General features: G+C 43.2%; 4 protein-coding genes and 1 non-coding gene across 7 annotated transcripts in view; all 5 read left to right on the top strand.

Moving 5' to 3' along the window:
* Window positions 1-2350: 2350 nt before the first annotated feature.
* On the top strand, window positions 2351-4446 carry LOC104801175 (thioredoxin M2, chloroplastic-like). Its single transcript, XM_010524309.1, has 3 exons — window positions 2351-2654; window positions 3594-3924; window positions 4203-4446. The coding sequence occupies exons 1-2, from the start codon at window positions 2420-2422 to the stop codon at window positions 3908-3910; spliced, it is 552 nt and encodes a 183-aa protein (XP_010522611.1). The 5' UTR covers window positions 2351-2419; the 3' UTR covers window positions 3911-3924; window positions 4203-4446.
* A 99-nt stretch (window positions 4447-4545) lies between these two features.
* LOC104801174 (protein ACCELERATED CELL DEATH 6-like) lies at window positions 4546-7270 on the top strand. Its single transcript, XM_010524308.2, has 4 exons — window positions 4546-4667; window positions 4947-5748; window positions 5839-6380; window positions 6490-7270. Exons 1-4 carry the CDS (start codon window positions 4656-4658, stop codon window positions 7162-7164), a joined length of 2031 nt encoding a protein of 676 aa, XP_010522610.1. The 5' UTR covers window positions 4546-4655; the 3' UTR covers window positions 7165-7270.
* Window positions 7271-7477: 207 nt separating this feature from the next.
* LOC104801176 (putative ribosomal-protein-alanine acetyltransferase) lies at window positions 7478-8839 on the top strand. Of its 3 annotated transcripts, none has more exons than XM_010524311.2 (3): window positions 7478-7825; window positions 8169-8420; window positions 8519-8839. In XM_010524311.2, the coding sequence occupies exons 1-2, from the start codon at window positions 7582-7584 to the stop codon at window positions 8402-8404; spliced, it is 480 nt and encodes a 159-aa protein (XP_010522613.1). In that variant the 5' UTR covers window positions 7478-7581; the 3' UTR covers window positions 8405-8420; window positions 8519-8839. The 3 variants fall into 3 exon arrangements, with proteins under 3 accessions (XP_010522613.1, XP_010522614.1, XP_010522612.1); XM_010524312.2 differs by having other exon boundaries at window positions 8543-8839; XM_010524310.2 differs by lacking the exon at window positions 8519-8839 and having other exon boundaries at window positions 7479-7825; window positions 8169-8488.
* An 840-nt stretch (window positions 8840-9679) lies between these two features.
* Window positions 9680-9752, top strand: TRNAF-GAA. The gene has a single exon. It is a non-coding gene; the product is annotated as a tRNA-Phe (tRNA).
* Window positions 9753-9943: 191 nt separating this feature from the next.
* The window catches only part of LOC104801181 (protein STABILIZED1), a 4012-nt gene continuing 1648 nt past the window's right edge, over window positions 9944-12307 (top strand). The window contains exon 1 of the mRNA XM_010524327.2: window positions 9944-12206. Within this exon, the coding sequence (XP_010522629.1) occupies window positions 9972-12206 (2235 nt within the window). The 5' untranslated portion in view covers window positions 9944-9971. The remainder of the gene's footprint in view (window positions 12207-12307) is intronic.

The following is a 12307-nucleotide window of genomic DNA, read 5'->3' on the forward strand; positions in this document are numbered from 1 at the left end:
GCCCTTTTTAACGCACCATTCTCGAGACTAGTAAATAAAACGGTAAAAATATAATTACAGTATCATGCAAAACATAATAACGATGTGATGAATGACATAAAATGTACAATTAAAATTGTATATGTATGACCTTAACGTATATATTTTTGTCATTTTTACCACATATAACGAATATACTATATTTCTTTTAAAAAATATAATTTTAAAAATGAATGCGGGATTCTAACTCAGTTTGGAATCTTCCCTTTTACTCTGAAAAGCGCGCCGCATGTGACCATGTGATTCTCAAACTTTCACAAAAAGAAAAATATTCGATTGACCAACAAATTTATTGGACCTCATCATTATTCATTTCATTTTTCAGAATCGTAATAAATACATTCGAAATCCTTGTAATTATATATAAAAATTTATATATATGTGCGTGTGTGTGTGTAAGATATATGGAGGAGAACGGGTCAAGAAGGGAGTGAAGAGAGAGGATCAACATGAAAGATGCGGTGAATGAGAGCGACTAAACCGGCGACGAGGGATCCGGTTATCTGATCGCGGAGTTTGGCGACCAACCCGCGTTTGCGTTTCCTCTCTTCCACACCTCTCCCACCGCTGACAAGCTCGAAGTCAGCAACATCGTAATTTTACGCACTATAATACGTTTATTACACATTATATATATATGTATAACAACGAAGTGCATGCATGCATGCATGGAGAAAATCCCGATAAAAGGGGGAACAACGGTACGTAAGTAGGAGTGTAGAGTACATGAAGGCGGGCATGGAGCGAAGAAATAAGCTCTCTATCGTGCCATATATGGTGACCATCGCCACCACAGCCCGACCCCGACCCTCTTCGTCAGCTTCACCATTAGCTCTCTCCCTCTCTCTCGTTAGTTAGTTGAGTAAACTCGCATTGAAATGAATGGAAAGATTTCATAAACTAAGATGGTGTATATAATGATAATGTGTGGCTTGTCGGCTGTTGTGCAGAGCCGTGGAAGTTTACTGTCACGATGTTGTATTATTCGTCCGTGTCGCGATATTGTATTATTCGTCCGGCCCTTCAGGGAGAGTTACGAGGCGTTTCGGGGTCCAGTCCAAAAGATTACCGGACAGGTTATATTTTATTCTGGAATCACTCTTTTTGTCAACACAAATATATTCGAATATGAAAAAAAAAGAAATATATCAGAGTTTGAAATATTTTGCACATAAAATATCACGAAATAAGAGATGGTACATGTTGGTATTTTTAGAGTAAATGAATGGAAATTTAGAATCTCTCAAAAGGATTCATGTTTCACGTGTATTACAAGTATGGTGTAGGAGATAAATGCTTGTAAAAGACGTGGTATGAATTGGCTAAGTGTTAAGGATACGTCGAAAGAGTTTACGTTCGGTTTTGAACGTAAAGGTGATCTCAGAAAAAATGGGAGGGCAGCTCGAAAATATGAGATGCAACCTGTTTTTTCTGAGGAATAAAGTTCATAAATAAATGGGCGGTAACTCGGAAAAACCGGGAGGGCAGCCCGTTTTTTCTGAGCAATTCAGACATAAACGGGCGGGTAGCTCGACAAAACGGGCGGGCAGCCCGTTTTTTCTGAACAGTTCGGATTGAGCGAAAAATCGCGACCGTTCGGGAAAAACTTCCGATTTCTTCACACCTTTCGACATTTGGAGTGTTTATTAACACCCCTGAACATCCTAACACGAGATAGAACAGATCTAAATCGGTTTTTGAGAGATTTGAGAGCACTTTTGTGGTTGTTCTTGCAAAACACCCACAAAAGCCTTTTGTTCATCTTCTTCTTGCAATTTCTTGTGTTTGTGTTCTTAGTAGAGCAAACTAAGATCATTTCTCTCTTCATTGTATCTCAAAGATGTATTTCGGAAAGTCCTTTGCTCGTATAGGACGGAATAACGTTTTTAGGAAAGTGTATCAAGCCTTGAAAAATTATCCGGTTCCTATTTACTTTTCTGTTATTGTTCTTCTTTTTATATCCCAGATTTCTAACAGTACCAAACAGAAAAGATTCGAAATTTCAGATAAACCATCCATGCCAATTAGATATGTAAGATAGCGACGGCTTTGTATTTATGACAAAATCGAGTAATAAAACAAAGAGGGACATATGACCAAAACCAAATGGAGGGAGAGGGACGAGTCTCTTGTCTCTTGTTGTTGGTGGCATGTTGTAGTAATACCGTTTTCGTATAAAGCTAGTTATGAATTGGGCTTTTATTGAAGAAGGCCCAATAACAATTGAACCATTGGGGCCCATTGGGCTTCATTTCATCGATCCATTAGTTTTGGCAACAAGTATATCTCGTTGAATTTCATTAATTTTGCTCTCTTATTTTTTCTGGATATCATAGCACCTCTATTCAGGGGAATCTCTCGTCCTTCCCTTCTATCTTCCATGGCTGCTTTCACCTGCACCTCCCGACCGCCGCTTTCCTTCCTGCCGGGGATGACGCTCTCATACTCCCCGAGATCTTCTCTCTCCGCTCGACGGATGCGTGCCGTGTTTCCGGAATCAGGAGGTTTAAGGACCCGCCTCTCTCTCTCTCCGGCTTCGTTGACCTCGAAGAGTTTTAGGGTTTCCCGACAACGACGAAACGTCGTGTGTGAAGCTCAGGACACTACTACAGACAGTATGTTATCTCCCTCTCTATCACTTCTTGCCTGATTTGCTATAATTTCGGTCGTTTTGGTGATTGTCTGGTTCGATTAGTGTTGGGCGATGGAATCTATCAGCGTATACGAACGAATTAGTTGCCGTTGATTAGTGTATGTCACCATAATATCGAGCGCGCTTCCTGTTGGGCGGATTGAGATGTTCGGGACGCAATTTATGCTAATTAAGTTCAGTAATTTGTAATCTGCTAAAAGTTGTGTTCTTTGTGAGGGTAATCAGTACCAAATCGGTGAACTTGTAGGAACAATCCCACTGAAAGTACGCGACTTTGGGAGAATGTCTTCTCGAAACAAGGTTTATGTGGGAAGAAGAATTCTGCCTTTTGTATAAACTTACAGAAGGTTGCATTTGCATATCAATGTATCATTGCATCTTCATTTCCATAGAATTGCATTGGTTTTCCGTATATTGGATGCTCGAGAAAAAATGCCTATGCGATCTAAAATGCTACACTGTCTGTCGGGTACCTATTTCATTATTTGGATCTCACACACTGTGATGAGATAGTACGTCAGGGTTTTCATCAGAGAGGAAATGTGTCTTTTTGCTCATGTTTTGTCACCTAGAGAGAAGCGCTTCATAGAACTGAGACTATCATGGATAAATACAAATACTTGTATAGTTGAAGAACTATCAGTGGTCTCTCTGGTTAAAAGATGAAACCATCTCCTCTAGGAAGGCACACCACAACTGTTGCCTTTGACCCATGATCCTTAACTCTTTCTTCATAGGTGTGTTTGAAGATTGAGTAGTTGGTCTATGGACTCTGGTTGAGAAATGAATTTGTCCTTCATGAATTGTGTCTTCACAGACATATCTGGCAGCGCCTTTATCTCTGGGTTATAAGCCTCCATGTTGAAATGCTGAAACCATCTGTACCTATGAATTTTTTCAGTTCCAATTGTGACCGATTCAACTTGGGAGGCGCTAGTTCTCAAGGCTGAAGGACCTGTGCTGGTGGACTTCTGGGCACCCTGGTGTGGACCTTGCAAAATGATTGACCCAATAGTGAATCAACTCGCTCAGCAGTATGTCGGGAAATTCAAGTTTTATAAACTGAACACTGATGATTCTCCGTCAACCCCAAGCCAATACGGGGTTAGAAGCATCCCAACGATTATGATCTTCGTCGATGGTGAGAAGAAGGATACAATCATCGGCGCTGTGCCCACACAAACTCTTACAGCTAGCATCGACAAATTCTTGCAATGAAGCATCTCTCTGAGGTCTTTTCTTCTCATTCTTTGAGATTGTATGTTTTTAAAATCTGGCTGTCTTTCTGAAATAGTACTGTGTCATTTTGATGCTTGGTGAATTCCTTACAGAAATGTAGATTTTCCCCTGAAACTCAAAACTTGTAATTGATAGTTACATTTATTTATGTTATGTGAGTTCTGGATGAATATATTCTTGGTTCTTCTTGGTTCCCCTTTCGGAATTGTGACAGTATGATCAGTTGCAGCCCTGTGCATGACCTTCTTTTGATGCATCTTTCAAGTTTCAGGCTGCTTGGAGCTTCCCAAACAGTTAAAATTGATGAATCAAGACAAGATTCTCTCAGGAAAGTTCTGCAAGTGAGGAAATTGAATGGCTGAGACAGAAGTGTGTGTGTATATATATTTATGTATATGTGTATACGTCATGCCCCTTGTTTTCAGGTCCTCCTGCTTCCTCGACTTTGGGTTGGGGGTTGTAAACACTTGTGAATTTTATAATCAAGGAATATAAAGGATGGATTTTGTTGTGGTGAATAACCTAACGTGCAATAAACTGGAAATAGAAGTATACTACATGTTGGCTTATTTATATTCTGAGAAAAAATTCATAAGCATATGCTTTTGTGGGGTTCGTGCTGCTACGTTCTTGCATGATCTCTCTTTTTCATCAGAAGACAAACAATCGAGCAAGTGGCCACTGACCAATATCTTATAGCTACCAACATGATGAAACAGTGGTAATGTCTTTTAAGGTATTATTTAGTTCGCTTTGTTCCTAAACAAATGGAGCCATGTTCTTTTCACGTTCATTTATTTGTAACATCATAAGTAAGGCCGCTTATAAAAGCGTTGCATAGTGGAGTAATCTTTTGCTAAATCCCCGTTTCTGACTTCTTATTTCTTTCACACAAGCTGCTTTCAGATAGTCAAGAGGCCTTTTTGGTCAGTCACTTCATATTTTGCTTTCTGATAATGTTTTCATCTCTTGTTTGTCACTTACCTTCTCTGCTTAATCTCATTCTGATATTCAGGGCACAGGTCAAGACTTTAAGCAGAAGACTCGGGACCCGAGATCCATGGGAAAGTCTGACATAGAAATTGCAGTGCTAAGGCATAGAAGAGCCAGGGCCATGGCTTTACGCAGAAGACAAGCTGCCATTGTTGCTCTGCCCAATGATAACGTTCATTCCATGGACCCTAGAACATATAAGGCTATAACAAAAGGTAACATTGAAGAATTTGAGACGATACTGCAGGATATTGAAGTTCCTGTTCTTGGAAGAGTAACCCCTGAAGGAAATTCGATCCTGCACCTTGCTGCCATCTATGGTCATACCAACCTTGTGGTGCACATCATAGTTTATGAGCTAAGAATTGTGAATAACTGGGAACCGATACCTCAGAGTTACCAAGGTCTTCTCGTAAGGCCAAACTTCAACGGGGACCTTCCTCTCCATGTTGCAGCTGCTGCAGGCCATGCATCGGTCGTGGATACTCTCATTGAATTCCTGACTAAGCTTCCAGTTGAAATGAAGATTGTACTGCGAGGACCAAGTAAGGTAGGAGTTAGAGATTATTCTATAGTGCAGAACAATACAGGAAACACTGCACTGCACCTAGCAATGAAAGCCAAGCATGAAGCTGTTGCTCGGAATCTCGTTGCACAAGACCGGAGAACGCCCTTTATTCTCAACAATGAGGAAGTGTCGCCCTTGTTTATGGCCGCTGAAGCTGGGAATGTTTTACTTGTGACACGGATGCTTCAAAGTCCAGTTCATGTGTCGTTTGAAGGGAAATCAGCCGTGCATGCTGCGATCAAAAGCAAGAAAAGAGGTTCCTTTCATTTACGGTCTTTTTTTTTTCTTTTAAATCTTTATCTTAAAGGTGGGTGATTTCTGTCAATTCTTCTGAAAATGTGGGCAGAGATATTGGATCTTCTGCTAGATCCCTATCCAGAACTCATCACATCACAAGACGAAGAACGGAGAAGTCCTCTCTCATTTGCCGCTTTTACTGGATATGAGGAAGGAGCTTGCTGTCTGTTAGAGAAATTTGGAACATCTAAAGCAATTGCATATGTAAGAGATCCTGATGGTTTCTTTCCCATCCATAATGCAAGCAGGAAAGGACACGCAGGAACCCTAGAAGTGATCCTGCAATTCTTCCCAGACACGATAGAGCTACTCACTGTAGAACATCGAAACGTTCTTCACACTGCAGCTGAAAGTGGCCAGAATGAAGTTGTCAAATACATTCTTGGAAACAGAAAATATGGAAAGCTTATAAACCAAAAGGATAATGTAGGAAATACTCCATTGCACTTGGCCGCAATGCACTCCTATCCCAGGGTTGTGCATACGCTTTCGAGGGATAAAAGAGTTAACCTAGGAGAAATCAATAATGAAGGCTTCACAGCTCTGGATTTGGCTGAGGAATATATGGACAGTAATCCCACTTTCAGAGAGGTATGTACATTCTTGAGATCTCGATTTCTTTCCTTGAGACATTGTATATATACGATATCTATATATATCAATAGAATGACTTGACATTATATATGCGTTTGCATTGCAGCGACTAACTTGGATGGCTTTGGTATGTGCTGATACACCTAGAGCTTTAAAATTGGCCCCACTTCTTCATCAATCTTCTGATTCTGGATCTCAAGAAGTAAATGTTTCTCAATCAGAGATGGGAATTCTTCAGCTCCAGGAAAAACCGACAGCCAAGAACTATAAAGGCAGGGTCAACACTCTGCTGTTGTTGGCTATACTCGTTGCCACAATGGCGTTTTCTGCAGCTTTCAAGATCCCGAGGGTACTTGAGGACAATGAAATGAACGTAGCGAATCATTTCAGACAAGTTGCACGGCAAGTGTTTGTTGTCTCGAATACAACAGCAATGTACAGCGCAGTTCTGACAACGGTTGCTCTCATTTGGGCACAACTGGGTGATCTCCAGCTTATCCTCACTGTCTTCAAGTTCGTACTTCCGCTTCTCGGCTGTGCTTTTACGTCGATGTCTCTGGCCTTTGTGGCTGGTTTGCTCGTAGTGGTGGGTGACCAGAATTGGCTTTCGGTGTTTCTGATAGCATCGGGCAGCGTCTTCTTCCTCGTTCTTCTCCTTCTGATAGTTCCTTTTATCTGCCCCTACACGTCAAGCACGTTCGTTTTCAGATATGTTTTGAGGTACCCTTTTTGCCTTCTCTTGCTCACAGTTTGGAACGATACCGATGATGACTTCGAGTGAAAGCTTTCTCCTTTTGGCGAGATCAAAGCTTCTTAATCATCTGTTTCAAAGTTCCAGGACATTAGCAAGGTCTCGTCTGTATCTTGTTATGCATTTCCCTTGTAACCAAGCCTCTGTGTACTCTGGGATTTGATATCAATAATAGAGATGAACTGCAAAGGCAGACATAACAGTTACTCGTAAAACCTTTACACACGTTTGGAAGATTTTGGCCAACCCATTTGTTCATTGGCTATTTGGGGGGGGGGGGTCTCAATCTCTATTATGAGGATTATTTCGTGAAAAAATATAACTTGTGGGCCAATTTCATAATTGAATAATCTATAAAGCCGTATAGAATGGATTGCCGCCATTACATTGATCAAGGCGAGAGAGTTTTGCCCATAAGAACTCCTCAAAACTCGAAGCTTTTCAAATATGGAGAGAGGGAGAGTGGTTGAGCTGGATAAAGGTTCGGCCAACAGGGCCGATGTGGTGGTAGAGATCGTGAGATTGGAGAAGAAAACGTTTCCAAAGCACGAATCGCTTGCTCGAACTTTGGAGGAAGAGCTGCGAAAGAAGAACGCCGGTTTGCTATACGTTGAAGCCGAGGGAGAAGTGGTGGGCTACGCCATGTATTCCTGGCCCTCTTCTCTTTCCGCCTCCATCACCAAGCTTGCAGGTTCTTTTACAAAGTTTTTTGATTTTTTTTCTCTCTCCCTCTGAATGCCCCGTTTGTGTTCGACGGAATTACGCAATGATAAATGCCCACATAAAATATCGGATTTTTTTTTGGTAAAATCGCGAATGAACGATGTTAATACATGCCATGTTCATCTGAAATCTATGGGAAACCATAATTCGCGTGCAGACTGTTAAATGAATTCACGAGGGGAAGATGTCTTCATACAAGGGTTTGATCTTTGTTGTTCTTTGCGCACACAGATTGTTCGAAGAAATTCCTCAGAAGACTTTGTGATGAGTTATTCTTTCTGATGTTATCTCTCTCATCGTATCGTATGCAGTGAAGGAAGATCACAGGAGACAAGGCTATGGAGAAGCCTTGTTGAGAGCGGCCATTGAGAAGTGCAGAAGCAGAAAGGTGGAAAGGGTTTCGCTTCACGTCGACCCCACGAGGACTGGGGCTGTTAATCTGTACAAGAAACTGGGGTTCCAGACAGATTGTGTGGTGAAAAGCTACTACTCCCATGATCGAGATGCTTACAGAATGTACCTGGAATTTGGTGATGCCATCTATTAAACTAATCATCAAGCGGGTAAACAGTATCCCTTGGATTATTTTAGCCGATGAATGCATTTCTTCATTGTCACCACCACTCATCAATTACTCAGGCGTCAAAACAATGACTTTCAGAATTTGTGTCGTATGGCCGATCAGGACGTGGAATCTAAAGAAATCAAAAGCCAAGATGTGAAGGGGAGATGCAGAAAGAATCAGAAGTGGGAGTTGCAGAGAAGAAAGACACGAAGAAGACTTTAGGAGAGGAAGAAAATTCTGTATATTTGATAGAGATACACTTTACATTATATAAAGAGGTTTCTAATAATAAAAAAAGGAAACTGAAGATATAGTATATGTACATAAGGAATATGGAGAAATTAGTGATGATATATTCCAGATTCTGCTCAATCACCCAACGTTCATGTGTGTGACGAACCCTCTGAATGAAGTCATGTCTCCTTTTTTGTTTCTTGTATCTCCAGATGTCCGACTCGTCTTTCGTCTCCTTGTTCATCAACACATTCTTCCTCTCCTGATCAGAGCAGGGTCGAGTTTCTCCAAATGGTTAGTGGTAAACACAATGATCCTCTCTTGCCCACAAGCCGACCAGACTCCATCAATGAAGTTCAGAAGTCTTCCTCCTTCCCTCGTTCTTCGTCTTTCTTCTTCTTGCTCAACTCTCTCTCCTTTTTCTTGTTTCGTTCTGCCGTGAGATCAAGAGAGCAATCGATATCTTCAATCACAATGAATACCAGGCTCTGATACCATAAAGAAATCAAAAGCCAAGATGTGAAGGGGAGATGCAGAAAGAATCAGAAGTGGGAGTTGCAGAGAAGAAAGACACGAAGAAGACTTTAGGAGAGGAAGAAAATTCTGTATATTTGATAGAGATACACTTTACATTATATAAAGAGGTTTCTAATAATAAAAAAAGGAAACTGAAGATATAGTATATGTACATAAGGAATATGGAAAAATTAGTGATGATATATTCCAGATTCTGCTCAATCACCCAACGTTCATGTGTGTGACGAACCCTCTGAATGAAGTCATGTCTCCTTTTTTGTTTCTTGTATCTCCAGATGTCCGACTCGTCTTTCGTCTCCTTGTTCATCAACAGAATCTTGGAATAAGGGTTGGTGATTGTAGATGGTGTGACAAGCTGGATTGGATGATTCTCTTCATGGGTTAACCAGAATCAAGAAAAGTGCGTGTGTTTCTTGCAAGGAAAGATGAGCTGTCAGTTCAAAACAGTCTCTATTGTTTTTTCTAATTATACATGATAAATACAAAGCGGGGATAGCTCAGTTGGGAGAGCGTCAGACTGAAGATCTGAAGGTCGCGTGTTCGATCCACGCTCACCGCATTTTTACATTTTTTTTCCTTCGTTTCCACTTCTTTTTACGTCGTCGTATTAAAAGAAAGGCCCAGTATTAACCCTAAAGCCCGATTTATATGGGCTTTTGGCCCAACCTTCAACTCAGAGACCGACTTTCCAATTCCATAGGGAACTAAATAACCGACCTTCAACCCCCAGATTTACCATTTCGTGTCAGTGATCGGAAAAATCTCCGAAGCTAAAATCATGGTGTTCCTTACCATTCCAAGTGGGGAGACCCTCTCGGTCGATGTGAACCCTAGCACGACCACCGTCTCCGCCTTCGAGCAATGGGCTCACCGTTGCATTGGTATTCCGCCGCCGCTTCTCCGCCGCTCTCTCCGCCTACGAAACCCTAGCCTTCTGTGCGGAGATTCGCCGGATTCTGGTTCGGTCTTCTTGTCCGAACTCGGGGTTGGTCGTTTTGCCACCGTTGTAGTTCACGTCCCTCTTTTTGGTGGCACCCAGGGAGCGGCTCCGCCGAAACCTCGCCTCGAATTCCTGAACTCGAAGCCACCGCAAAACTATGTTGCGGGTTTGGGTCGTGGAGCCACTGGGTTTACTACGCGGTCCGATATTGGACCTGCTCGTGCGGCTCCTGATCTGCCTGACCGGTCCGCTGCTGCGGTGGCTGCTCCTGGGGCAGGTCGCGGGAGGGGGAAGCCCGGGGAGGAGGATGAAGACGAAGAAGGTGATGAGAAGGGATATGATGAGAATCAGAAGTTCGATGAGTTTGAAGGGAATGACGCGGGATTGTTCTCGAATGCTGAGTACGATGAGGATGACAAAGAGGCTGATGCGATCTGGGAGGCGATCGATAAGAGGATGGATTCGAGGAGGAAGGATCGTAGAGAAGCCAAGTTGAAGGAGGAAATCGAGAAGTACAGAGCTTCAAACCCAAAGATTACTGAGCAATTTGCAGACTTGAAGAGGAAATTGTATACCTTGTCTGCGGATGAGTGGGAGAGTATTCCTGAGATTGGGGATTACTCGTTGAGGAACAAGAAGAAGAGGTTCGAGAGCTTTGTCCCTGTACCTGACACGCTTCTGGAGAAGGCGAGGCAGGAAAAAGAGCATGTAACGGCGTTGGACCCAAAGAGCAGATCTGCCGGTGGGACCGAGACGCCGTGGTCGCAGACGCCGGTCACGGATTTGACTGCTGTCGGTGAGGGAAGAGGCACGGTCTTGTCTCTGAAGCTTGACAGGTTATCAGACTCGGTTTCCGGATTAACTGTTGTGGATCCTAAAGGTTACTTAACCGACCTGAAGAGTATGAAAATCACTAGTGACGCCGAAATTTCTGATATTAAGAAGGCAAGGTTGTTGTTAAAGAGTGTAACTCAGACGAATCCGAAGCACCCGCCTGGCTGGATTGCTGCCGCAAGGCTTGAGGAGGTGGCTGGGAAGATTCAGGCAGCTAGGCAGTTGATACAGAGGGGGTGCGAGGAGTGTCCGAAGAATGAGGATGTTTGGTTGGAAGCGTGTAGGCTGGCCAGTCCTGATGATGCCAAGGCTGTGATTGCTAGGGGAGTGAAGTTGATACCTAATTCGGTGAAGTTATGGTTGCATGCTGCAAAGCTTGAACACGACAGCGTGAACAAGAGCAGAGTGTTGAGGAAAGGGCTGGAGCATATTCCCGACTCGGTCAGGTTGTGGAAGGCAGTTGTGGAGCTGGCTAACGAGGAAGATGCTAGGATTTTGCTTCATAGGGCTGTAGAGTGTTGTCCTTTGCATGTGGAGCTGTGGCTGGCACTTGCGAGACTAGAAACCTATGATAATGCGAAGAAAGTTTTGAATCGAGCTAGAGAGAAGCTACCTAAGGAGCCGGCAATTTGGATTACGGCGGCTAAGTTAGAGGAAGCGAATGGAAATACAGCCATGGTGGGGAAGATTATCGAGAGGGGTATAAGGACTCTGCAGAGAGAAGGGGTTGACATTGACAGAGAAAGCTGGATGAAGGAGGCAGAGGCTGCCGAGAGAGCAGGATCTGTTGCCACATGCCAGGCCATTATTAAGAACACGATCGGTGTCGGGGTTGAGGAGGAGGATAGGAAGAGGACATGGGTCGCTGATGCAGAGGAGTGCAAGAAGAGGGGCTCCATTGAAACGGCGAGAGCAATATACGCACACGCGCTTACGGTGTTCTTGACTAAGAAGGGTATCTGGAGAAGAGCTGCCGAGCTCGAGAAGAGCCACGGGACCAGGGAGTCGCTCGATGCATTGTTGCGTAAGGCGGTGACATATGTTCCTCAGGCCGAGGTTCTCTGGCTCATGGGTGCCAAGGAAAAGTGGCTTGCTGGGGATGTTCCGGCGGCTCGTGCTATTCTCCAAGAGGCTTACGCTGCTATACCCAACTCAGAGGAAATCTGGCTCGCCGCTTTTAAGCTTGAGTTTGAGAACAAGGAGCCAGAGAGAGCGAGGATGTTACTTGCAAAAGCGAGGGAAAGACAGACATAACAGTTACTCGTAAAACCTTTACACACGTTTGGAAGATTTTGGCCAACCCATTTGTTCATTGGCTATTTGGGGGGGGGGGGGGGTAA

Source organism: Tarenaya hassleriana, unplaced genomic scaffold (genome assembly GCF_000463585.1).
Source record: "Tarenaya hassleriana unplaced genomic scaffold, ASM46358v1 Cleome7, whole genome shotgun sequence".
Taxonomy (NCBI): Eukaryota; Viridiplantae; Streptophyta; class Magnoliopsida; order Brassicales; family Cleomaceae; genus Tarenaya; species Tarenaya hassleriana.